This window comes from Oryzias latipes, chromosome 1, assembly GCF_053564925.1.
Source record: "Oryzias latipes strain Hd-rR chromosome 1, Olatipes_Hd-rR_3.1".
NCBI lineage: Eukaryota > Metazoa > Chordata > Actinopteri > Beloniformes > Adrianichthyidae > Oryzias > Oryzias latipes.
Window position 1 is genome coordinate 41,687,843 of NC_136237.1, and position 27,345 is coordinate 41,715,187.

Here is a 27,345-nt window from a genome sequence, read left to right on the forward strand (position 1 = left end):
ACCCATGTCATTATTTAAATGTTAGTGATCATTAATTTCAATCATTTTGGATAGATAATGTTTTAGATGATGTTGCTATCATTAGATAATTTACAGTTTCCCATAGACTATGAGGCTAAATATAAAATGATAGAATATCAGGGCCACAGAGGGGAAAAAAAAGACAAGTCATAATATTGTAACCAGTTGTAATAAAGGAGGATAGTTGTTAAAATGACATATGTGGGGCATTTTGTGAAATTGTACCTCAGTATGGTTTCATAAACGACGACATGCTGATGTGCCAGAATATGAAGTATCACTATCAAAACTGTAAAAAGAATATGCTGCTTTTCTGCAGAAAGAACCAGCCTCATAAATTTATGACTTTATCCTTTTTCCTCAGTGGGGCCCTAGTACTCTGTCATATAAACAAATACACATTCCATATGAATATATAAACACAATGTGTAACATTATGTTCCTTTATTGAATAAGGACAAAACAACACAACCACAGCAGGTAAACTACACTCAAAAAACGTTAACTTTGAATGAACATAAAAAAATTATGGAAATGATTTCCACATGATTAGATAGCGTTACTTGAACAAAACTGAATCATATTGGTCCTACTTAATGTATTTAGGTTGGGTCAACTTAATATCCTTAGGTTCAAACTAATAAATTTAAGTTGATTCAATCTATATACTGCAGTTGGACCCAATTTTAAATTAATATTGTTGCTCACTCTCAAAAGAAAGTTGATCCAACTTAATCCCTTTAATTGATCACACCTAATTAAATTAAGTTTATTCAATTTAAATTTGTATGACTACCCAACACAATTTATGTTGATCTAACTTAAATTTTTAGTTTTTGGTTTAATTCATACATTTGACATTGATAATGTTTCCCAAAATTATATCCAATGGGTCATTTAATTGTTATATTAAAGACATGAATTACGCAGAAAAGTCCCACATCACAAGACAAGAACTCCAATACCACGAATTCTGTCTTAAGTATAGGAACATTAACCGTTTTGCCGATCAAGGGGGTTGGTCATCATCCTCTCCCAAACTAACTCGTGGTGCAAAAAAAAATAAACACAACAGTTTAAATCACTAGTTAAAACAGAGTAAAACAGCTAGACAATAAAACCCATGGACAAAAACTCACTCTTGGACCCCAATCTGCCAAGATAAACAAAGAAAATGGAATCCCACAATTCCTTGCGATTACTAATGTATCCAATTTAATGGTATCATATTGGATCAACATGATTGAAATTAGTAACTTTTAAATGGATTATTTTTATGTACGATCGACATGATTCATTCACGTAAGATTTACAAACATAAAATTTTCTGGTTGAAATGACAAGTTACATTTTCGTAAACTTAATTGGCTGGTAATTTCCTTTTTTTTTCTTTGCTTTATCACTGTTGCGGTGTTGCCTTTCTTCTTAATTAGATCTTTTTCGTATGCCTCCATGAGGATTTGTGCTTCCGACGGGGAAAAGTACGCGGCTCTAGTTGCCATGGTAAATCAGTTAATCTGTGATCTGTGGCGGGGTCTATTTGAGTGAGCTGTGAGCGCGCACCTATCCAGGATTGGTTTAACCTGGCTTGATGAATCCGTGTCTGCTCATCCTGGCTTGGTCTTTGTGCAACCAATTAAGCCTGGACGCACATGTTTTGGCTTCATTGCAACAGGCCTCTGGTCTGGCCATCCTGATTGACTAAGCACAACTGATTTAGGTTGTTACCATCAAGTAGTCCAGTGAGTGCTGGGAAAAAGAAGTAGCGGACCGTAAATTACACACCTGGGCCTTAACCTTCCTCTGGTGTTAGCTTTGTACTGCCATCTGTGGTGTTGGCGGGTCATTTTAGACCCGTGTATTAAATCAGCCATAAAATACCCTAAAAAACAATCTTTTATCATCCAATGTTTTTCTTAACTCTTGTTTAGCTGGTTGGGCTCCCTTATCCATGAAAAGATTGGTTTTAATGTTTTTTGTGGCCCTCTGGGTCTTTGTTTTTAACAGCACACCCCTCGTTTTCAATGTCTAAAAAGTGGTCAAATGAACCTTAAGAGAAGAAGGCAACAAAATAATCAGTTGTTCTTTTACCTGAGTGTAACTGAAAGATATTAAAACACATTTCTTAAATGTTCAACAAAAAAAAGATTTTAATTTTAATATTATCAAATATAGTAACATCTATGGTGTTTCGGGTCATTTTTGACCCGTATATATTCACTTCAAAAAAGGGCAAAAACAAGTCTTTTTCTTCCACACATTAGAACTTTAATACAATATTTAACAATATGAAAAACAGAACAGTCATAAATAATAAAAATTACAATTAAACAAAGATTTGCAAAGTCAAATAAACAACAACCAATCGAGAAAATCACACCAAAAGAGATCAAGTACTTGTTCTATAAATACTCTGTGCAAAGAACATGTGTGTGTATGTGTGTTCAGATGCATATGTTACAAAAAGTTACACTTTTAGTGTGTTCTTTGAAGATATATTTGTTGAAGGTGAAGCACACTATGTAGGTTTTTCTGTCCATATTGCTAGAGCAAACCTGACACCTCTTTCTTTTTGAGTGAGGTGGTCTCACTGGCATTGTGGCTGTGGCTGTGGATGGAGTGCTTCAGGCAGGGCTGGCTTCTGAAGGAGAAGGTGATGCTGATGCTCTTCTTGTTACTGTGGATGTGGATGGCGTGCTTGGTGACCCCTGCAGCTGTCTGACCAAGTCTGCAGCAGCTGGGTCTTGGGGCACCCGTTCCCGTAGCTCAATGTGCGGCTTGACATGGGAATTCACGAGCTCCTCAAGAAACATTCTCCGCTTGGTGTTTTGGGTTGAATTCCACCCTTGGTGAATATTGGTCCACAACACAAATGCATTGTATGCAGACACATTGAGGATGTTGTAAAACACAACCATTGGCCATCTCCTGGTCATTCGCTGGCAAGTGTAGGTGGCAGTCAGCTTGTCCAGATTGCCCACTCCTCCTTTGTTTTTGTTGAAGTCCAGGATGATTATGGGGTTTTTGTCAATTCCTGATGACACAGCAGCATCTTTGTGAAGAGTGGACATAGGTATCACACTTTTTTGGACAGTATGAACTGTGCTCCAACGGATGTTGCCACCTTTGGATTGGAATGATTCAGCAGGAGCAGCTTCAGCACCAGTGACCTCCTCTTCAGACTGATCAGTTGTGTCTGTTTCTTCCAATTGGTACTCCACATCATCTTCGTTCTCAGAGGCCTGCTCATCTCTATTGCTAAAATCCTGTGTGTCCTCTGCCTCATTTGCAGCAAAGATGTGATCCAAAACTTCATTTACATTGAATCTTCTCCTCATTGTTGCATCCTGTGAATTGGAGATGTGTACTCTGCAAGTCACCACTTCTACACTCAAATGGCTTGACAACCCTGGACATGTCTCCTATTGTTTGTTTTCGCAAAAAGGCAAGGAGAAAGGCCACTAAATGAAGCTCAAGTGGTTGGAGGAAGAGGCTGTTGGTTGATTGTGTGTTTACGATTTCATTTTTGTCATTTTTTATTGTTTTATAATCTAAAATTTTAACCGGGTCAAAAATGACCCGAACACCACAAAAGTCATTTTTTTCACCAGCGCACCTTATAATTTAGTAAAAAAAAAAAAAAAGCTTTTATTTTGTTTAAATGGAAGTCCCTGACAAAGTCAAAAAGTTTCAACGCAAAAAACAAACGTATGAAGTACTTTTATGCATACTAAAAATCAAAACGGGTCCGTAGGGATCCTAACACCATAGGAAGGTTAAGTAGTGATAGGTCTGAATCACTCAACCCCTCATGAACCATTTTACGATGTAGAAAACGAGCTTTGCACACTGAAAATTCCTGTAGCCGCAAGAAATGCCTCTGAATTCACTGAATAAACAAAAGAGTAAACTAATTTTGTTTTGTAACTAGAGTCAGCAAAAAACATTGAAAATACCCACATCAATTTAAAATTTTATTGATTATGATATTTATCATTTCACTCATCAAATAATCTGATTATTTGAAGACAAAATCCATCCTTTTCTTTTCTCAAAAACACTTTGATCATCCTGTCATGTAGATTATCGCACTTTAATTCTGTCAAGAAGTCGTTTTCTATTCCATCAAGGCTAGTTCTGCATACGTTTGAATTCACCATAGAGCCCAAAATGTCCACTTGATCAACGCAGTGGACACTGGGAAGGTCAGCACCAAACAGACAAATCTGTACAGCTGCTTTGTGATTCATTCAGATTTTTCTGATAAAGGAAGTCAATGAGAACAGTGGGAGATTTTCCTACTAAATCCTCCATGGAGTACATTATAGTCAGTCTGTTTTTAACTGAGACAGATCAGAAACTGCTCCATGGATCTGTGTCAAACTGGACAAGGCTACATGTGGGAAATGTTTCCTGTACTGTATTCCTGAAACTTCTGTCTAATCAGGAGGTCTGAATACCGTGACTTCAACCTAAAGGCCCGTTCACACCAGGACGAATTTCGACGACATTTAACGTCGCGTGACTAAACAAAGGGCATCAATGAGAGTGTGAACACCGACGCGAAAAAACGCCGCGCGTCAAAGCGTCACAAAAAAATCTTCTCGGGTTCGTTTTTTTTTTCGACGCGTCTCGTCGAAATCTATTCGACCAATGAGAATGGCGCTTTTGCACACGTGTCTGGAGCTTCTGAAGTTACAGTAAAACACAACTTGGGGGCGCTCAAACACAAAACTGCCTTTCTGAGCACACATACCAGCGAAGAAGATAGACGCCAAGTAGCGTCTACACCGCCGTGAAGAAATAATGACGGACATTCTAAAATATCCCCGAACCAAGTACCAGTATGAGCTACTGGTGCTTGAAATATTCATGTTTTCTTTGTATTATTCTGACAAGCGCGTAAATACTTGCTCTCTTCTTCTGAGTAAAAAGCGACTTTAAGAAGCGTAAAGATGCGCAGCGCCACCTTGTGTACAGGAGTATTTCTGTTTACATTAAGCGCCATCTAATGTCAGGGAAGGAAATTGCATGTTCGCTCGGATCATCGTCAGCGAAAATCGCCTGGGTGTGAACACAAAAAACGTGGCGAAAAACGCTGGCGAATAACGCCTGGCGAATATTCGTCCCGGTGTGTACGGGCCTTAAGCCTGCTAGAAGACTCTGCTGACAACAACTCAAATGATTGGTTGAAAGGAATCAATGTCCAACACTGATATGCATTACAGGACCTTCATAATTGACAGTGAAGGGCTACTTAGCTCTGACCCTGCCTGGCAACAATGGACAGCTGAAATGCGATTTGGTTAAATGCTCCAATATGAAAATATGTCTGTCTGGAAGCAGCATAACCAACATAAACACAATGAAATGGAATGGCCAGATCATTTGAAAGGATTTAATAAGTATGCATGATCAAAATATGATTGACACATGCTTCAGACATTTTTAGGCCTTAAGAGAAGGCATTGAAGGCCCTGATGGCCCACCTCTGAAAAAACAGGCAGGTCTGAGGCTCTTGAGGACCAGGGTATGCCAGTCCTGCAAGGGCCCTATAGGTTGGAGTGATTGTACCGAGTGAACTGACTTCATCTGGTTGGAGACAGAATGAAACCATTTTCTATGAATGACTTAACACTCAGTCCAGTTATCTGATACAGTCAGTGGTTCCCTCTGGATAGTTTCCAGGGTCAGAAAGAGACATACAACCACACATTCACACTTAGTGACAGTTTAGAGACATTAACTGACCTAAGATCCTAAGATCCATAATTTTACTGTGAAAAGAAGTCGGCCTGCTTAGTGAAAATCCACACATGGGGAAGAAAAACATGCTAACTCCACACAGAAAGGTCCCAGCTGGGTACAGACATTAGCTAGGCTAACACTCACATGTACAAACTTTTGGATCATTGATTATTTAACACCAAAAATTCCCCAGAACATCAATCAAAGGACAGTTCTGCCTTCCTGTATGAAACGTTTCTAGTTCCAAAGAGAAAGTGGGACAGACTCATTTGAGCTCATCAAAAGTTCAGTCAGTTCAAAGATGCTACAGTGTCGTCTGGAACGTCGTGGTAAACTGATTGAATTCAGCAGCATGGCAGCTTTTGTCACGTAGACGACATTATTAACTTACCTGATCCAACCGACACTTGAACAGTGGAGTTCTGCTGCCCCAGTTTGTTCTGAGCCACACAGATGTAAAGCCCTCCGTCTTCTGCTGTGATGTCACTGATGGTGAAAATCTGTTCTTCTGATTTCAGAGAGTCTTTGTTCTCCTTGAGCCAGGTGAAGCTAGCTGCTGGGTTAGCATCACTGCTGCAGGTCAGAGTCACTGAACTGCCCTTCAGGATCTCAGGAGGATTGACAGAGACAGAGAGGATCTGTGGAGCATCTGGATAAAAAGGGGAAAGTTTGGAGAAACTAAATGTTTTTGTTTAAAAACAAACAAAGCGCTTTTATTCAAATGTTTATCTGGATTTGATTGTAAAAGTATCTCGTATGAAAAGTTGGTATAATCATCATCATCATCATTATAATAATAACAACTCACATTTCACCTCAAGATCTGAAGTCTGATCTGTTCCAACCCAGCTGGTTCTCAGCTTTACAGTAATATTCTCCAGAATCTGTGGACTGGATGGAACTGAAGACAAACTGTGGACCTACAGAGAGAACTTTTGAATTTCTCTCCTTGAACCAGGTGTAGTTAGCTGCTGAGTTAGCATCACAACTGCAAGTCAGAGTCACTGAACTGCCCTCCAGGATCTCTCCGGGGGTAATCCATGACACAGAGGCAGTTTGTGGAGGATCTGAAAAAAACAACAACAAATGATTTTTAGGAGAAATGGATGGAAGCATCGGAAAAATGTGTGGATGAAGAACTGATCTGATATTTTATCTCATTTTTATTTCAATGTGTCCCCAAGGTTTTAATTTCAGATCAGTTAATTTGATAAGTAATTAAAATGGAAGTTCATAAATGGTTCATAAACATTTACATGAAAATATCTAAACCAACAGGCTCATTTGTATCTCTTGTATTTATAGCATGTAAGAATAAAATACATGAAAACATGAAAAAACACCAAAATCTTAGGAGAAGTTTACAGAAATGCTACAGCGTTGAGCGTTGTCATGGTTACAGCTCTGACCTTCTGTCACGCTTTGAGATGAATAAAGAGAGAGGGGAGAGATGGTAAAAATGGAACAACTGTGGGTCAGAAAAAGTGAAGTAACTGCAGTTATTCAGTTGTTCATCATCAGTTTGTTACAGAGAATCCAGACAGAAAACTACAAACTAATGTGATGAACTGCTGAAGACCAACAAGATCCCAGTCTGATCAGAGCTTTTAGAGAAACACTTCTGCTCTGAAAAACTCCTCTTTTCTCTCTGTCTTTGAAGGTTTTTATGTTTTCTGATTAGATTTATTAACTTTGAGTCTTTAAATATGAAAATGAATTTAAAATGATGGCTTTTCATTTTAATTTGAAAACATCAAGAAAATGAAATAAGTATTTTTCTTCCATCCACTTTTAATCAACTGTCTTTCAATTTATTTGTCTGAAAAATCACTTTGTATCAAATCAACTTTTAATGTTTTTTATTCCAAAGTTACTGAATTCTTTCACTAATAGACACAAATAAAGATACTTCTGTTTCTATAGATTGTTTCAGATTTTTGTTTCGCAGAATGACCTCACAAACTTTGTTGAAACACTTTAGCTGAAGGCCTGAATCTTCCTGCTGGTCTGATCTGGAAATGACCTGAACCTGGAGCTCTGGAATATGAAGAAAACATGGATGTTAGTGAAAGTCTGCAACACCATGAAGGAGGTCAGAGGATATCTGCAGCTCCCTGGAGGTCTTCTCTTCTCTGTGTTCTCTGGAAACAGTTGAATGCTTTTTAAGTTCAGAATAAATCTGTCAGGTCAGATTTAGAAGAACTGATCTGACAGACGATCAATTCTAAGAAAAACGCTGGAAACATCAAACACTTTTAGATCGTGGAATTGATAGAAATATTGATAATCTGATGAGAGTTTACCTTCAACAGTAAATCTCACTCCAGGTTCTCCAGTGAAACTTCTGTTCTCATGGTTTGTTATCAACCAACTTATATGAACTTATAAACTCCAGAGTCGCTCTCTCTCACTTCAGAGATTTGCAGATAACAGTTCTTTCCGTTTCTGCTGTACGTCACTCTATCTTTGTATTTTGGATCTTCTTTTAGATCCACAGGTTCTGCCGCAGTTCTGATGAACCAGAAGCTTTTCTCAACAGTGGTTCTTACTCCGTTTATCTCTGCTGGATAATCATATGAGTACCATATGTACACAGTTGATCCTTTATTCCTACAGATTTCAGTTTCGTCGTGTTTCAGTTTCCAGCCTTCTTCATTCTGCGCTGCTGTAACAGAGAAATCATCACAAACATGTTTAGATTTATCTGTAAAAATTTTACACACAAACATGAGATTTACAGTTACACAAAATGTTGGTTAACACTTAAAAAAACAAGCCAGTTTCAACATTCTTATTAAGTTTTGCATAAAAACCCCAAACCAGATAAATGTGAGGATGATTGACAGACTGACCGGCTTCAATAAACCAAAACAAAGACTGATGTCCAAAAACAGACAACTACAAATAATGAACACCAACAATGATTGAACCTCTAAGGTTTTGTTAAATTCAATTAAAAAAAATTAAGTCATTGGAATAAACAGAGGTTTTCTTCAGTTTTGTATCAGAGATTTTTAAATAGAGTAACTTTGTGTTCTGACTCCGCCCCCAACAACACAGAAGCAGTTTTGTGTGGAGTTAAACGTTTAAATTTTCCATAGGTTCAAAGCAACATTTTATTTATTTCTAATTAAAGAGATTTAGATTTTTAAATAAGAGACCCCATACAGGTGCTGGATTTGGGGGTTTGAAAAAATAAATGTCTGTGACAAGCCTGCATCTCCCCTACCACACCTTTCTCACCGCCACAGGGTGCATAAGAGCCAACCTGTCGCCTGCAGCATGTATTATTTACAAAGAGGGTATTCAGAAGATGAACCATAAAGATGAACATTTCAATGCAACGTTAGACCACAGATCCGTTTTCTCACCACAGTTCAGACTGCTCACTGAAGGAAGTGTCAGTGTCAGTTAATCACATTCTCTCCTCACACCTTCTGATGCTTTTGTTTGGCTGCAAAAGTGGCTTAAACTGCATGTTCCATTTTTTGTCTGTTACAAAGAATAGTATCCAAGTTGTGCCAATAAACTGCATTTTTAACACAAATTTGTAAGAAACGTGCAGCTTTGCAGTCTTTAAAATCAAAGGGAATCAGTTTGAACTGATACTCCAGATGAAATTTTGACTCTTGACTCAGTTTGCCTTTGACTTACTTTAAGACATTTGGAAACACCTAAAAAAAATTAGTTTCATCTATAGATTCATTTGGCAATTTGTCACAAGATTTTGCCAAACATAAATGAACATAAAATCTTATATTTTTTTAAACAATCAGATCTGAACTTGAGGCCTTGTGAAAATATTCTACAGCCTTTTAAATATAAACCGTTAAGCTGTAGTTTCATGTTGCTGCATGTTTTATTGGTGAACAGAGACAATCATGAAAGAATCCATTTCAAATACATCTATGCATTTTCTGTCAATTGTATTTCCGGTTTTCATTCAAAAAATAAAACTAGTTCCTGAAAATAAAGTCGGAATAAATTACAGAGTATAAAAACAGTGAATAGGACAGGTGTCCCAAGCAACTTACAGTGATTTATTTTTTTTTGTCGAAGACATAAATAAGTGCAAATTTGTTAATATAAATGATAGTTACCGGTATTTCAATTCGTCCTGAAATGCTATATATGTTTGTGTTTTTTAACTGTCCAGGTGAACTCTTCACCTGTCAGCAGCTGGTTGGTTCCAGCAGAGCTGTCTTGGAACAAGCAGGTATAGAGACCAAGTCTAAAAAAGCGATGCTCTTCGGTTGTAAGTGTGTGGCTCTTAAAAGAGCCGTTGTGTTGTTGGTGGATCATTAAGGATCTACTTGGTCTTGGCGGGCTTCTCGGTCTTCTTGGGCAGCAGAACCGCCTGGATGTTGGGCAGCACGCCGCCCTGAGCGATGGTGACTCCGCCCAGCAGCTTGTTGAGCTCCTCGTCGTTGCGGACAGCCAGCTGCAGGTGACGGGGGATGATCCTGGTCTTCTTGTTGTCGCGGGCGGCGTTTCCGGCCAGTTCCAGGATCTCAGCGGTCAGATACTCCAGCACGGCGGCCAGGTACACGGGGGCTCCGGCTCCCACACGCTCCGCATAGTTGCCTTTGCGCAGCAGTCTGTGGACACGACCCACGGGGAACTGCAGACCAGCGCGGGAGGAGCGGGTCTTTGCCTTGGCACGGGCTTTTCCGCCGGTCTTTCCACGTCCAGACATGATAAATGTTCTTTATTGATCCTACAGAGATTAGGAAATGAGCCACAGCGTCGCTCTGCCTTCTTTAAATCGTTGCAAGCGCGGGTCGGTTTCCTGCCAGACCAATCAGAGGACAGGCTTCCAGCAGAGTGGCAGGAGGAGTCCGCTCTGACAATCAGCGGTCTTTTTGAACGGATCTGGGTCCAATCAGCAGGTCTCATTCGGGCGCGAGGCCCCTCGTTTATCTGCAGGAGGAGCTGCTGTCCAATCAGGATCCAGATCTGTGAAGCTGCGTCAGTTTCTCGGTGGCTTTAAGAGCAGCGAGACTTCCCCTCCGTAACAGATTATTCTGTAAAGACAGACGAGTCAGTAAAATGGCCAGAACCAAGCAGACCGCCCGTAAATCTACCGGAGGCAAAGCTCCGAGGAAGCAGCTGGCTACCAAGGCTGCCCGTAAGAGCGCCCCGGCCACCGGAGGAGTGAAGAAGCCTCACCGTTACCGTCCCGGTACCGTGGCTCTCCGTGAGATCCGTCGCTACCAGAAATCCACCGAGCTGCTGATCCGCAAGCTGCCCTTCCAGCGGCTGGTGAGAGAAATCGCTCAGGACTTCAAGACCGACCTGCGCTTCCAGAGCTCTGCTGTCATGGCTCTGCAGGAGGCCAGCGAGGCTTACCTGGTGGGGCTCTTCGAGGACACCAACCTGTGCGCCATCCACGCCAAGAGGGTCACCATCATGCCCAAAGACATCCAGCTGGCCCGCCGCATCCGTGGGGAAAGAGCTTAAACATCCGCAGATGAAACAACACAACGGCTCTTTTAAGAGCCACCAACACATCTGCAGAGCATTTCATCCACATTTATTTTACACTTGTAAAATCTCATTTGATTTGGGGTCTCCAGGGTGCATGTTGATTGTCTCTCATCGAATGTCACTTTACTGTCTTCTACCCATAAACACCATATCTGTTGGCAGTTTAAATCTAGTTTGTTTGCCTTTAAAATAAAAACTCTCCATAAATGATCTGTCAAAATTAAACTTGTGTTCTGAAATATATCAGATCTCCATGGTCAGAGCTTCTAAATCCATGTTTACTATAAAACTCCAAGTTACTATAAAATGTCCAAACTGTTATCTGACTTTATCTCCCATACCTCTAACGTGCTGTTCCTCTGATGTTTAGATGTCCTAATGTGATTCCTTCCTTACTCCTAAAGGGAACCTCAGAACTTGTGTCCGAATTCCTGCCCTGATCCCTAACTACTAAAACCCTATATAGTGCAGAACTATATATAGTTCTCTGAATTTAAAAGCAATTCAGACACCCGTGCTCAGTACTTTTTTCTTTTGGGTGTTGTTCATAACGCGCTTGACACAGAAACAAAGTGGCGCATTACCACTTTCATTGCCTGCAGTTCAATTCTGCACATTCTGTGCATCAGCAAAGGCGACTGCTTAGCCACAGATGTTGAGCCACAGCAGGACAACACCAGGAACATGCAGGACGAGCAGAGTCATGTCTGTCTGCAAGGACAAATCTTTGCTTTCCTTTCAGCTCCAACTGTGACACACATGACTCTAGAAGACCAGGATTATTGTTAACATGTATAAAAATAACTATTAACATATAAAACGAAATTCTAAATATGTACATCTGATATTTATATGAAAATCCTTTTAAGATTGTTAAAAATAGCTCAGATTTAAATAATACATGTAAATTATTCATTTTTGTTCATACATTTATTAAACAAATTGGAAAAACAATGGCTGCATTACATTTTAGAACAATAATTTCAACTCAAGTAAACTTAACAGACTCTCCTGTCGCTGTTCCTCCCTTCTAGCCCTTTCCTCCTCTCTCTTCTGGGTCTTTAACATAAACCTTTAACCCAGTACGACAACGATTAACCGTTTATTAAAATGAAGTCAAATCTGATCATATGTCTCTACCCATCTGGCACGAGCTAGCTTGAAAACAAACAGGCTATCTTTCTCCATCCGCAAATGGATCGGATTTTCCTCATCCTCGTCTGTCCCTACATATATGAACACATTTAAAACATGTGTTAATAACTTGTGACTACGGTTAGAAGTCACTGCTTTTTGATGTAATATCTAGCGTTTGTTTTTAGCCTTCGGCGCTAATTCTCGTTAGCGTTAGCTTTAGCATTACTGAAATTGATGAGCTTCAAAACAATCTAGGTTGTTGATTGAGGAATTTAACATATTAAACACATCATCTTAAGTATTTACAAATATATTTTACAACAGATACTGGATATTTTTTAATATACTTACACGTTTCGGTGGTTTTCCTTGCGCAACCGGCTGCCATTTTCGAATGATTCAGACGAATGATTATCTCGCGATAATCAGCCAACTTCCGTTTCTACTGAAATGCCTTCCGTTTTTGTCGAAAATTTCAGTAGTGTATGTGAGAGCATTTTGAATAGTGTATGTGAGAGCATTTTCACATGTGTATGTGAGAGCATTTTCACATGTGTATGTGAGAGCATTTTCACATGTGTATGTGAGAGCATTTTCACATGTGTATGTGAGAGATTTCACATGTGTATGTGAATGCTAATTCTGAATTATGTCCTACACGGCACCTCATAGTTGTTGTCGCTCTTTTTTCTATGGGTTTTAGAGAAACTAAAAATTGCTAGAGAATTTGCACGTACGTAATGTTAATTTGGCAAGCTGATTTACGTACGTGTACATATTAAACTGCAACGTTATTGACGCACAGGTAGAGAAGAAGCGGAGTGACCTTTTAGCCAATCAGAATGCAGAACACAATGCACGATGCAAATCCGTGAAGTAGCAAAACCGTGAAATGTAAACCGCGTTATAACAAGGGATCACTGTAATGCAGGTTTGTCAAAACGAAAATCTGTCCAATGACTTTCTGTAAGCAGATTAAACTTTGAAACATGTTGGTGAATTGTTATAGGACAAAATCTACTTACTGGCAAGGAAAATAAAATATATAAAGTATTGGGGCCATAGATGTTATTAATTAAATTCTGATTTGACTGTAGAACATCTTCTGGTGGTTCTGGTTTATTTATATTTGACGTTTTGAATACATTTATTTTTTTATTTACCAAGGCTGTGTCCCACCAAGGTGGGGTAGCCTAGACAAGGCACACAATTTTGAAAACATGCGAGTAATACACGATAGGATTATAGTTTAATGAATACCTGAATTGGCCACAGGACTGTGGTTATGTGGAAGCTCATCCGACACCCTGTAAGAATTAATGAAATGGGAGGTGGCTGGTTTAACATTGCAGGTTCATTTAGCGTGCCTATGACAAAAAAAATCTACTGAGAACCTTATTTGTTTATGGAATTCAGCAAAGTTCGAGAGAAACGAACGTAGATTCTTTGCTCTAGAGAGAAGTTAGTGGCCCTTAAAAGGGCCTTTTGTTGTCTGCAGACAGCGGATCAGTGATTTAACCTCCAAATCCGTACAGAGTGCGTCCCTGTCTCTTCAGAGCGTACACCACATCCATGGCGGTCACGGTCTTCCTCTTGGCGTGCTCGGTGTAGGTGACGGCATCACGGATCACGTTCTCCAGGAAAACCTTCAACACACCGCGGGTCTCCTCGTAGATCAGACCGGAGATACGCTTCACTCCACCACGACGAGCCAGACGGCGGATCGCTGGTTTGGTGATTCCCTGGATGTTATCACGGAGGACTTTACGGTGACGCTTAGCGCCACCTTTACCGAGTCCTTTCCCGCCTTTTCCTCTTCCGCTCATTCTTAGTTATTTGGAGCTAAGTCGCAAGTGAAGCTCAGGTCAATGTTCTCTGAGATATATTTTTCATCTGAGGACCTGTTAGAAGACAAAAGTCTGATTTCTTCTTCTATGTGTTGTTTTTTTCTCCTATCCCCAGGTCCCGATTTTTAGCTCTTGTGCACCTCCAGGTGGCCAACAAGAGAAATTGTGACAACATCAATAACAAACTGAACTCTATCGAGAGTAATTTGGAGCTCTGCAGTACTATAATGTAAGACAGTTTAACATCCACTTAAAAAAACCTTTGACATGTTAAAATCACAAGATGCCAATAATTCACAATTAAATTTAGTAATGAAATCGATTTGTCTTTTGTCCTCTTATGATTACTTGAATCTTTGGAACTTTGAATAACTGTAAAGAATATTTTTTTGAACATTGTCTTTTGCAGTTGCTAACAGTAACGTCTCTAAATTCTAATAAATTAAAACATATCCCGATTGAAGTTGATATATTAAAAACTGTAGTGTGCAGACCTAAACAATAATCATGCATTTTTTATCAAAGTGTAATTGTAAACATTTATGCTACTTCCGCAGTATTACTTTGTAGTTTGAGTTTTTTCATTTTGTTTAAAACAAATGTATCTTTTTACAAACACGTTTAAACTGTTAATTATTGTTTTTAGTTTATGGTTTATGTTTAATGATGGACTGATCTACGTTTATACATAAGGTGGAACATTTCTTAGTTGTGTTTTAATGACTGACAAACCTTTTAGATTGATATAAATCAGCAAATTAGTTGTCAAACTAATCTCATATTTGCACTGATTTGTTCTGTGTTTTCTGAAACCAAAGGAATGAGCTGCTGACAGGAGAAGTGGTGGCTCTTAGAAGAGCCTTTGTTTCTACAGAATTCTGAGGATGTTTCTTCACTTCTTCTTGGCTGCTGTCTTCTTGACTTTGGGCTTGGCTGCCTTCTTAGCGGGAGCTTTCTTGGCTGCGGGGGCTTTCTTCACCGCCTTCTTGGGGCTCTTTTTGGGGCTCTTGGTGGCCTTCTTGGGGCTCTTGGCTGCTTTCTTGGGCGCTGCTGCGGGCTTCTTCACCTTCTTGGGAGACTTCTTAGCAGCTGCGGGCTTCTTGGCTGCTGCCTTGGGCTTCTTAGCCGCTGCGGGTTTCTTGGCGGCGGGCTTCTTGGCTTTAGGAGCGGCTTTCTTGGCTGCAGGCTTCGTGCTTTCGGTCGTCTTGCTCATCTTGAAGGAGCCGGCAGCGCCGGTGCCCTTGGTGTGGACCAGAGTCCCCTTGGTCAGCAGGCTCTTGATGGCGGTGTTGACGCGGGCTTTGTTCTTGTCCACATCGTAGCCTCCGGCCGCCAGAGCCTTCTTCAGGGCGGCGGCAGACACGCCGCTGCGCTCCTTGGAAGCGGCCACCGTTTTGACGATCAGCTCGCTGACGCTGGGACCGGCCTTCTTCGGCTTGGAAGTCTTCTTCTTGGCGGCTTTGGCCGCAGCGGCGGCGGGAGCTGGAGCTACTTCTGCCATGTTTGTTTTACTGTCTGGTCTGTCGCTGATCAACGATCCTGACTGAGTTTGAAGAAGTCTGAGCGCTGACGCTGCAGTTAAACACACCATGAGAACCGTGGAGACTCAAGTAGAGGCGGCTCGCGCGCGCGTGCAGGCGGAATGGCGGAACTTGTGTTTTCTTCCTCGAGATAAAAGAGTAAATAATCTGTTTTGGAGCAACACCAAAAACTCCAGATGAAGCAGTCCACAGCGGACAAGAGTCTCTTCAGATTAAGCTCATGTCCAGCTCTGAATCTACCGCCAGTTTCCTAATAGAGCCTTCAAAAGTCACCCAAACCTCTGAAAGCTGAGCGCTGCTGAGCGACTTTAGCGAATATTCTGTCTCCTTAAACGCTTTTAAATACATTTAAACTTTTTGAAAATGATGTCTATAATCGACCAACATGTTCAGATAAACGACAGAATTGTGTCAATTGTTGTTTTATTTAAAATCTAATCTAATATGCGACAACAAACACACCAACATGGCAGCTGGCTGCAGGAATTCATTTGCTCTGATGAAAAAATGTCAAACTGAATTTATCTGTATTGATTTCATCTTTTATTACCTCAGAGAAGATTTTTGTTCACATTTTAGCAAAAAAAAGTCTTAGAGTTCAGATGTGACTAAATTATGTCAAACTAAAGTCCTGCTGCTCACAGACAGCAGCCAGATCCTCATGCAGCTTCTAGAAAATCAAAGTTAATCCGATATTTTTAAGTGTTAAGAAATCTTCAGCCCCCAAAAAAAATGAAAATAAAACAGTTAAAATTTAATGAAAATCTTTGCCAGAAATCTGAATGATAACTTGATTTAGCAATGTGTTGAGATCTCTGTTATAATATTATAATAGTATTATTTCTAATGCATCAAATGTAAATTTCTTGCAAAAACCATTGTTTGCACCTCAACAATAATATAAGAGTTTTTTTATTTAATCCAAAATATGTATTTCGACCAGTTTTATATTTCTAAATAAAATACTGTTTGTGATAAAAAAAATAAATAAAAAGAAAATTGATTTAAAAAAAATAACAGGCAACTTTATCCAAGATAGAATTTTCCAATTTTGATTTTATTAACATTTAATTTTGTTCTATCCACTCTTTATTTACTCTTTCAGAACCCATATGTACAATTAATATTATCACTCAGAAGTGGTTCTATCCAAATTATTTTCTGAATAATTGATTCAGTAGTGTTACGTCTTCCTGCTGCTGCTGCTGCTGCTTTGCTGCATCCCCTATCATTCTGCTCACCTGCCAGGTATTTCAGTCAGAGGAGGCCTCAACCAGAGAGAGCAGAGCAGGAGGCTGAGGAGCAGTTGGTTTGAGTTGGAGCTGTGCTGGTTGGTTTGTTTCTCTCTTTATCCCCTCTTGGTCCTCAGCAGTCTTATACTGCTGGGTTTTGGTATTTCAGTTCGGGGTTGGACCGTGGTAGTCTTTATTTACGGGCTTTGTTTGTTTCTTTCATTGGTTAGATTTGTCAGGCAGCCTTGGGAGCTGCGGACTCTGACGGTCACCGTGGCTGGGTCAGTTGTCTCTCTGACTTATTTTATCTTTGGCCAAGGCTCCAATCCCTCTTTTCTTTTGTTGGGACCAGCACAGTAATGATTTATTTTTGTTTTACAGGACACAGGTTCTTTCTTCCACTCAATAAACTGTGTTCCTAAACATACTGATGTCCATTTTTCATATGTTCTGGCCCCGTTGTGATTTCCCCTAGACTGGGACAGGTTTGGCTGTCGGGCCGTAACAAGTAGTCAGTAAATAATTCAGTTAATTCTGGGTTACAGTTTGGGCTAACATGAAAACAGGAGGCTCTTCCAGTTATTATTTAATTAATTTGGGTTATTTGCTCAGACTTTATGTTCAGTTTTTAGGCTTTTCATGTAACATCCAGCAATTTCTAGTTTAAAAAGTGGAACACTTTTAAAAAAATGTTTTTATTACTTTATAAGTAAATGTTTTAATATATTTGTTTAAAATGCACAGATTGATTACCATCATAAATATTACTTGTTTTTATGCAATTTTTTTTAAATGTCCGCTTCTAAATATTGAAAATAAATATTTGTTAGTGTCTCTAAATTACACCTTTGTGTGGGTGTTGTGATTTCTGACCCCGAAAGGGCTTCTGTCGGTTCTGAAGCTGGATGGATTCATGAAAAGGATTTGCAGAAACTTACAATAAACTGTTAAAATGACAACATTAGGAGAGAGGAAGAAGATTTTAATTTTTTCTAAAATAAGATTCTACTTTGAGATGTTCATGCTCTTATTTTGGAGGAACGGTGCATTTCTTTTTCCTTTCAAGTATTTGTGTGTTTTGGTTTATTTGCTACTTTTCCATGTAGATGTGAAATGTAAAGAAAAAACAGACACTTTTCTTTATAAATTGTATTTTCATGTATCAAGTAGAGAACATATTGTTTCAGAAGCTCAGCACAGTTTAAAGCAGCATTTCACAGGTTTAGGAACGTTTTGCAAGCAAACCAGACAAACTTTGGACATTTAAAATGAGAATTTGTCTTTTAAACTGAAACAGATGGCAGAATATTTCAACGTCTTTTTGATTTTCTGCTCTTGTCGGTTTTCTTTCTGCTCCTCTTCAGACGTTCATCGACAACATGAGAAACTGAAACATGAAGAATATTTCTGTAAGTTCTAATCATAAATAAACAAAAAGGAGCAGCAGTAATCTGTTAATGTGCTGCTCAATAAATCAGAAGGATCAATAAAAAGTCGGAGTGAAATTTTTCAATGATATAAAATACCAGATCAATCATTTTCTGTCAGTTTACCTGCATCATGTTCATCTTCACCCGCCCCCTTTTGAACTTGTCCATAGCCTGGAAAACTCCTGCACGACACAAACCACCTTTATAAACTTTGAAAGGTAACATAAATCCTGTCAGATGAATTCAGATTGTGTGTCTGGTGAACGTACTGAACATGTTCTCCAGGCGGACGATGCAGGTCAGGTAGTCGTCAAAGTCGATGTTGAAGGTGTCGTCTCCAAACCTTAGGCCCACCAGCTGCAGGAGCTGGTTGTTCAGCTGCATCCCTGCATTCAGGAGAAGCACCGCGTCATGTTGGCGATGTGAGGTTCACACAGAGAAGATTACAATCTGTACGCAGTAACGAGGAACTGATGTCTGTTTCTGCAGCTAAGGACTGTTTGAAAAACTTTACTTATTCTCCAAAGCTGTGTAATTCTACTGTTATCCTACTAAAACAGGCCAAAGCGTCGGCAGCAGTCAGGTGACTCACCTGCAGCTTTGAGAGCGCTGCGAAGCTCATAGGATGACATTTTCCCTGAGCGGTCTGTGTCAAAGGCCAGGAAGAGCATCTGCCACGAAAAAGATAGATATGAAGCTTTCCTGATGACAACAAATAAACATGTCACCACATAAAGCTGTCCGTACAATCCAGTTCTTCATCTTCTCCCAGAAGACCTTAAACTCTTGGAACTCGATCATCCCCGTGTTATCCACCTGGTTTCTGCGTTCAGGAAAACAACCAGATAGAAGATTTGCCTCCTAAACAGGAGCCAAGACTTTAAATGACTGGTTTTCTTTGTCTTGTCCAAAAAAGGTTTTTCTGCCCACTGTCATCATGTGCTTGTTCAATTCAATTCAATTCAATTTTATTTGTATAGCCCAAAATCACAACAACAGTCGTCTCGATGGGCTTCGAAGTAAAACATGAAATCAAAAGGATCACGAATACAAAGAGTTCAATAGAAAAATACTAAAATGAACTAACAAACTGACTAAGCTATACTGGCATCCCTGCCCTTAGACCCCCCTTCGCGGTAAGGAAAAACTCCCAAAAAAACCGGATTCCGGAAAAAACGAAGAAACCTCAGGGGTGCCCACATGAAGGAGGGATCCTCCCCCAGGACGGACAGGCGATTTACCAGAAATCTTAGAGAAGAATTAACTTATCTAAATCTACAACTACATATATAAAAGTCCAGCAGACGAGCTTCATCCAGCCGTGGTTGTGGGGACAGTCAAAGGCGCGAGTCGAGCCGGAAACAGGATCCACAGCCAGGTGTAGGAGCAGGAAATATTGGTTTCTTCTGCATTAAAAAAAAACCAATCATATAGAGCGATCTGAACGATGTTCCAAAAATAAAGCGTTGCACAAAATAACAAAAGTGTGGGATAAATGAGGAGTTATGGTGTAAATGTGAGGCGTTTCCAAGGATACGTCCATCAGGTTGATGATGCTGTGGCAGGTGCTCAAACTCAGACCGTCAAACTTGATCTCTTTTCCTGAAGACAAAACATTCACATGTCAATGCATCATAAAAACAACATAATAAATATATCACACTAAATACATCATAATAAATACATCATATTTTACACGAAAACCTATAGTAAACCAATTATTTTCTGTGATCACCAACTTTCTTTAACTTAAACTTAAACTCAAATGACTCACTTTTGTCAGGCTAAAATTTGAAATGAATAAAAGAAAAGAAAAAAGCAGATTTTTCTTTTTGGATGGAAAATCGAATTACTTCCACTTTCTTGTGACATCTGTCTTTTTTGTCAAATGAAATGAGTAGAAATAGTTTTTTTTGGGACCGACTTACTTCTGCTGAGAACTCCGTTGAGCATCTGCTGAAGCTCTCTGACAGAGATCGCCTTGTCCTGGAGGGAAAATGGAACAAAGATCAGCAAAAACTGCGAAATTAACACGCAGGGGAGAAAAATCACAGCAAAATACTTTAAGTTCTTTTTCAAACTGTTTTGTTTTTACACAGGTGGATTAAATTGTCTTTTCTGTTTTCAAAAAGTAAAAAATGTGGTTTATTTAAGTACTTTTTTAAGTCCTGAAAATGTCTTGCTGGCATTTTTATGCGCACAAACTTTGCAACAAAACAAAAGAAAAGGATGCTGTAAAGACGTCCTAATAAAGTAAAGTTCTGCTGCAGGTCCGATCAGCCGACCGTCACATTTATCAGGAGAAAATGACCCGAATGATGAACGTAAGAGATTCTGGTGGGTGGAAAGTTCTGGTTCTGCTCTCTTACATCTCCAGCCAGCTGGTCAAAGAGTCTCCTCAGGCTTTTCTCCTCATCCGTCTCCTCCTCTGGAGGGGTGGGCATGGGTGGCTGCAGAAACAGAGCAGCTTCAGTACACACACACACACACACACAGACACACACACACACACACACACACACACACACACACACAGACGACCCACTGCGGGAGGTTCACTTACATCCGGCAGGTCAGCATCAACGTTGCTCCCCAGCTCTCTGAGAAACAGAAAAGTTTCCAGATTCATGACACAGTTTCATAGTTGATGGAGGATGTGTAAACTGTGTTAATCTTTTGTTGATGTGGAACTCTTCCTCTTAGCATTGTATCCATCGTTGCAACATTTACATTAGATCGATACCAAACATTTATATCTTCTGAATATCTCCCTACCACTGCAGAGTTCTGAATAAACTTCTTTGGGTATCTGCAGGGGACATTTGAGGTGTTTTGATGACACTAAATGTGAAGAGGGGGGCTCTGGGAATTGTAGTTTTTGGTTGATTTAAGGAAAATTGGATGAGCCAATTAATAGAGGAAAAGCCTATGAAGACCCACTCCAATAAAAATGCTGTTTTTAATATTTTTAACATGCTCTTGTGGAATTTTCTGATTATGGAGGACAAACATAGATATAATTAGGATTAAAACTGCATTTCTGAGTATTTCTTTATTCAAATAAGACCACTAAAATGTTGTTTGAAAAAGATCATATTTGTAACAGAAAATCTCCCGGGCGGGCCACAGGCTCCCTGCTCCTCTCCATTCTGATGGGATGGAGTGGGACTGGGGTCGCCTCGAAGGATGAATGTTGCACACTAAGATTCAAGCTGGACTAAAAAATATCTTTGATTTGGATTAGTCATCTGACAGATACTTTAACCGAAAGTGACAAATGGGGCACATGTGTGTTTTTAAATAGTCCTTATCTATTGTCAGGTTGCTTTCCAAAGACTCACATGGCATCAGCCTTTTTCTCCGAGAAGATCCGGATGATGAAGTCCGCCTCTTGGTGGGGCTGGTAGGTGGTGGGGACCAGCAGGTATTTCCCAGGGGGCAGCGTGAAGCGCTCAGACACCTCACGCATGTTGATGTAGGTCCGGCTACGAGCTTTTGACGGGTGATAGCGGAAGAAATCCTTTTCCACCTGACTCTCATCATCAGGTGCCTAAAAAACAAAATATATCATTACTGCTACGACTGTATGTTTTATAATTCCTCCAAGCCGTTTGCTGACATCTGGACAAAGAAATTATACAAAAGGCTGCAGAAATTTACCGTTTGATATTTTTAAAGGGTCTTATTTATAAATTAATTTTGTTTGTTTTTTGTACGTTTTCTGTCTCTTTTTTCTTTTGTTTTCTGCTGCAGTGGGAGGTTCTGTCTTTCTTTTTCTTTCCCTCCTATATTTGTGTGCAGATTAGAACCCAAATTGTCTGGAGCACCTGATTGGCGGAGGACGTCCAGCTCGGGTTTAAATACTTCAACCTGAAGGGTTCAAAACAGTTTTTTGTTTTTTTTTTTTTTTTTTTTTTAATAACCTTGTTCATTTCTTGGGCTTGAAATTTTAAAAAAGAGCTATGACACATAATTGCCGTTCTCTTTGGAATAAATCTTTGGAACATTGTTTATGTTTAGTCGAGCTTTACCTGCTTTTTGTTTCTACACATTTCTTTTTACATTGTTTTGACTTTCTCTTTGCTTTGTTTTTGGATTCATTCATTTTGAATTTGTCTTTGGATTTTTCACCTTTGTCACACACAGAAACAGTGAATTTATATTTTTGTGATTTTTGCAGTAAGAAAATGTACTGCTCTGAACTGAGTTTTTTGCACAGTTTCAGTTTTTTCAATGTAATTATTGTTTACTATAATGAAAAAAATCTGTAATTAAGAAGCAATTGTGATAAAAAGTTAAACATCAAGCTTTGTCACAAAAGAACTGTTTTAAAGATAAATTATTATGGCAAACAATAAAGTAGTAAAAACTCTCAAAAAGGCTCTGAAGTATTAAGGGTTAACAAATTACCCATTTAAGACTTTTCAATATATATATTTATATTTCACTGTATTAAGAAACCATTTGCAGACGGTGCTATTGTACATTTATTCTTAATAAAGTTTACATCAAAGCTGCTGGTTTTCCTCTGACCTCATACACAGCAAAGCCGATTGTCTCCAGGTCCAGGCCTTCCTTCCTCAGTTTCCGTCTGTTCTTCTGCATCAAAGCGATCACCACGCTGCACACGTCATCATCATCATCATCAGCATCCTCCAGCTGCAGCCGGAACTGAGGGTTGGTCCAAAAAGTGTCTGCGGAAGTGCAAAGATTTTATTGGACGACAAAAAGAGGACAGCAGCCAAGGACAAGACAAACGCTCAGAAATTTGCTGTGTTTTGCCAAACAAGGACTGAGCAAATCTCACCGATGTAGTTCCTGCAGCCGCCAGCGGTGGAGCCACGGATCCAGTTTCCTTCGAACACGTTGACCGCCCAGTGGCGTTTGGTGTCGTCGTCCAGGGCGTCAGGCGTCATGTTGCAGATCTCCACTTTGTCGTAGTTCTTCTTAAAGTCCTCAAACTCCATCCTGATGTAACAAACACCAAACCACTACTGAGCATTACTAAAATATTTTTAAAACTGTTAGTTTGTTTTTTTAGTTCCATCAAAAGTTCCATCCATCAAAGTTCCATCAAAGCCTTCTTGGTCCCTCACCAGAACTCTCCATCTTCCAAAGAATTCTGCAGGATGCGGTCTTTTTCTTTTTTGTCAATGTAATTCCATTCTCTGGAACTGAGACAAAAATCAAGTTATCTATACACATCATAGAAATCATATTTGCAGACTCAAATTTGAATTTTTCATGGCTAGCAAAGTGCAGGTGAGGCTGAACTTTCTTTGTGGATCGTCATGTTTATACGTCAAAATCAAGAATTCGCTTAATTTTTAATGTTTTCCGCTTCAGGTCAAGGGAGGCGGTTCTTCATCAAATGTTTTTAGTCAACGTATTGAAACCTGATTGACAATAAAAAGAAAAAAGGAAACAAATCAGGTTTCATGTTTTGATTCATTGTTGTGACCTCTGAAAGATGCAGTTAAAAAAAAAGTAGTGATATGTTAGGAGGGAGTGTCATGGTATGGGGTTGCTCTGGTTTTTTTTTTTTTTTATAATCAATACAGTCTATTTTTTTAAATTTCCCAGAGACACCAATAACCAAAATCCTTATTTTCTGTTTTTTTTAGCTAATTGTTTAAATTTGCATTTTGCCTTAATGTTAGCATCAGAAGTAGCAAACAGGAAGTTATTACAACCACAAAGTACTGCTACAAAATGTTTCCTTACATTTCTGGGCTTGACCTAAGGAGCTTTTCATTATTTTTCATTCAGAAAGAAAAAATTTTTACACAGAGATATATTTTTTTTAGAAGATCAGGTTTTTCTTAACCCTCTTCATGTTTTTTTTTTCGTCTTCCTTACTTGTCACTCCAGGCTCCGTTCCACTCCACCTGACCCCAGGGGTTTCTGACTCGAATCAGCTTCACTGTCTGACCCCTGAACTGCAACTAAGAAGATCCAGAAAATGTAAAAATAAGCATCAGAAACCGCAACATATAAAACATTGTACTAATGATCAATAATTGGAGTAATTTTCCATCTGACTCTGGTTAAACCGTGTTCTATCCTAGGCACTTTAACGTTGGGAGTTGTGTCATCTAGACCCACCAGACAGTGCTCTGAACCTTTTTTCTTCAATGATTTGTGATCTTCACTGGTGTCCGGATTACATGAAATCTTTCCACCTTTATCATGGTAGGGAGAACACGTCTATGTAAGGATGTAAGTATCTGATAAACATGTAGAAATACTGGAGCAATGAAATAAAATAGTCTTTTATTTTGTTTGGGAGTAATAAAAGGAGTTAGTTTGGGGGGAAAACTTAAAAAGTTCTAATTTAAAGATTTTTTTTCCTAATGCTACTTTTTTTCTCAAATAATTGCTCAGGATATATTTCTATTTTATCTTCTCTTTTTATCAAAGTTGTGTTACTTATTAAAAAAACTTCTGTTTTAAAATATACAGATGCTTTTGGCTTCCAGGTCGTCACAGAGCACAAACTAAAGAAGGGTTTAACAGCCATCAATAAATCAGGAAGAGGATCTTCTCAAAGCTCCTGGGGAGACCTGATGTTTGGGATGGATTCAGGGCTCAAATGAATGTTCAGTCTGCATGGAGGTGACCCTCCCCAGCAGCCTAAAGTTTTGCCCCAGTTCCCTGGGTAACCCTGGTGACCTTACCTCCTCCATGCCTGTGATGGAGTAGGCGTGACCCTTCACCAGACCCGTGCTCGTCTTGGCCTCAGACTCTGCAGAGCTGGTGATCTGGAGAGAATCAGAAATTCTGAGGCTGCCCTGAAGGAGGCGCTAATCCACAGATGTTAAGGAGGAAAGACGCTGGAAGTTACATCAATAGAGCATCCCATCATGGAGCCTCTGTCCAGGGCCTTCTTCATGATGGAGAACAGGTTCTCTGGAGCACTCTTGGTTTCATACATCTCACCGACTCCACCGGTGAAGTCCTCCATGGCCTCCATGGTGCTGCCGCCCTTCAGGGACTCGTAGCTGCCGTTCAGTCTTGAAAAAAAACAGACAGAATGTCACGGAGGGTAAACGGTGATGAGGTATGGACTTCTCGTCAGAATCACCGTGACGTTTACTTGGCGTAAGCTTTCTCCAGCAAGGCGCTCCAGAACTCGTCGTTGGAGGCGGAGTGAAGCATGATGAGGCGGTTCCTCACAGTCGGCAGTCTGTCGTCCACCACCACATCCAGCCATTTGTTGTGTTGCCAGAACTGAAAAAAAATAAACCACAAAACGGTGAATTATTCCTAATTATTGTGACATTCTTTGGTACAAAACCTGGGATTTTTTTTTTAAAAGATGCAGAAAGAAAACATGATAACAGTGACGGAATGACCGTTCAGTTTGAGGATTCTGCTGCAACAGAAGATGATGGAAATTTCAGCAAGAATTAGATTTCCTTTAATAACCAAAGAAAGATTTTTTAAATTTAGCTTTTAAAATGACAATAGGTATTTTATCTTAACTATGAATGCACTACTTTGTGTTTAACTTAACTTACTTTCAACAGCTGAGAAAGAAAACCAATTCTGTCATGTCAACATTTCCAAAATGCCTTTCCTTTCAATTGAGCTTTTCTGGTTTTGATTTCACTTTTTTGATCAGACTTTCTCTGCTGCACAGCAAATATTGTAAATTATGTCCTTGAGATGCTCAGACTCATTTCCTTATGTGTTCAACCATCGATGAGGCACCTGAAAGTGAAAGATGCCGGCGTAGTTGTGGTCAAAGTCCTGGTCGGGGGGCACGACTCGAGCCATGGCATCTTTTTTTAGAGTCAACGAGGCGATGGCCGCCAGGAGCCAGCAGTCACCTGTGAGAGCAACCAGGTACCATCGTTGTTAAATGAGTAAAGAACATGCATGCAGGACAGGAAGTGACCTCTGAAACCCACCCAGCTGCCCTTGGCAGATGTCGGTTCTGTCTGCACCTCCCACGATGAACTTTGGGTTTTCACAGATCTCCTGCAAGACAAGCAGAAAAACAGGAAAAGAAACAGGTTCTTTTAAGATCAAGACAGGTGAGAGCTGCGCTTTGATAGGTGTGTTCACATTCCAGAGGCCTGATTCAGACGCCGGTCTTAATTTAAACAGACCTGACACAAACCTGCACGCCGGCAGCCGAGACGTTCGGCAGACGTTCGGAACGCCCCAGATAGAAACGGAGAGTAAAAAACCACAAACATGGGTGGAGAACTTCCCGGCAAACTCGTTAAGGTTCTGGACAACTGAGACGTGTTACAGGTAAAGGTCTGACTGAATCAATATGTTCCGTCTTCTGCAGATCATGGAGTTGCATGATGGTGACCAGTCTGTAAACGCTCTTATTTACACAGTTTTCAAGCAGAACTGGTTCTTCTGCTGCCAGTTTAAACACAACTTTCTAATCAACACAATTCCCTCTCCTGTCATATTGTACCCGGAGCATGAAACAGACGTATCTTTACTTTCAAAAACATTCAGATGAGCCGTCATCCTGAGTGAAACCCAGCAACCAAACTGCAGAACGTCGTACGTACCTTTGGTCTCTTCCATTGGATCTGAACTGGAACGGTCTGGCTATAGAAGAGGGACGAGTCCACGGCCGGGAAGTCCGGGTCCTCGAACAGAACCCCCTTCTGCAGACATTCCTGCCTGAGCTGCTCAAACGTCTTCCCATCCCACTGAGTGCTCTCAGCCTGGACGGAGCTGGACTTCTTGCCGGACAGAGTGGACTGGAGAGGCATCCTCCTCTTCTGGCAGCAGGTGGGCGAGTGGAGCGGAGAGGCGAGACGCGATGGAGTCTCTGCGGAGCAGGTCTGTCAGGAGGGTAGGGCCGCTGGGTGCACGCCTTCCAAACACAAACTGGTTTCTCCTCCCCACACTGAATGGGTTTGGTCTGAAT

The 27,345-nt window shown here is 40.1% G+C and overlaps 4 protein-coding genes and 1 pseudogene across 5 annotated transcripts; 1 reads left to right on the top strand and 4 right to left on the bottom strand.

Moving 5' to 3' along the window:
- Positions 1-10,027: 10,027 nt before the first annotated feature.
- Positions 10,028-10,578, bottom strand: LOC101160784 (histone H2A-like). Its single transcript, XM_011479912.4, has one exon. The coding sequence runs from the start codon at positions 10,463-10,465 to the stop codon at positions 10,079-10,081; it is 387 nt and encodes a 128-aa protein (XP_011478214.1). The 5' UTR covers positions 10,466-10,578; the 3' UTR covers positions 10,028-10,078.
- Positions 10,579-10,767: 189 nt separating this feature from the next.
- LOC101165374 (histone H3) lies at positions 10,768-11,463 on the top strand. The gene has a single exon (XM_011480631.4). It carries the CDS (start codon positions 10,819-10,821, stop codon positions 11,227-11,229), a length of 411 nt encoding a protein of 136 aa, XP_011478933.1. The 5' UTR covers positions 10,768-10,818; the 3' UTR covers positions 11,230-11,463.
- A 2,076-nt stretch (positions 11,464-13,539) lies between these two features.
- Positions 13,540-15,813, bottom strand: LOC101160134 (histone H1 pseudogene; annotated as a pseudogene). Its single transcript, XR_013656250.1, has one exon. The product of XR_013656250.1 is annotated as a histone H1 pseudogene (transcript).
- Positions 13,856-14,219, bottom strand: LOC111948080 (histone H4). The gene has a single exon (XM_023959543.2). The coding sequence runs from the start codon at positions 14,217-14,219 to the stop codon at positions 13,908-13,910; it is 312 nt and encodes a 103-aa protein (XP_023815311.1). The 3' UTR covers positions 13,856-13,907.
- A 2,334-nt stretch (positions 15,814-18,147) lies between the features above and the next one.
- capn9 (calpain 9) lies at positions 18,148-27,336 on the bottom strand. The gene is made up of 20 exons (XM_004085047.5): positions 26,981-27,336; positions 26,357-26,426; positions 26,157-26,275; positions 25,540-25,673; positions 25,288-25,456; positions 25,121-25,204; positions 24,303-24,388; positions 23,540-23,617; positions 23,251-23,411; positions 22,977-23,137; positions 21,785-21,993; positions 21,007-21,043; positions 20,813-20,893; positions 20,372-20,429; positions 19,981-20,045; positions 19,191-19,259; positions 19,036-19,114; positions 18,713-18,829; positions 18,567-18,625; positions 18,148-18,400 (listed from the first exon to the last, which is right to left on the bottom strand). The coding sequence occupies exons 1-20, from the start codon at positions 27,185-27,187 to the stop codon at positions 18,374-18,376; spliced, it is 2,070 nt and encodes a 689-aa protein (XP_004085095.1). The 5' UTR covers positions 27,188-27,336; the 3' UTR covers positions 18,148-18,373.
- Between the last annotated feature and the right edge of the window lie 9 nt (positions 27,337-27,345).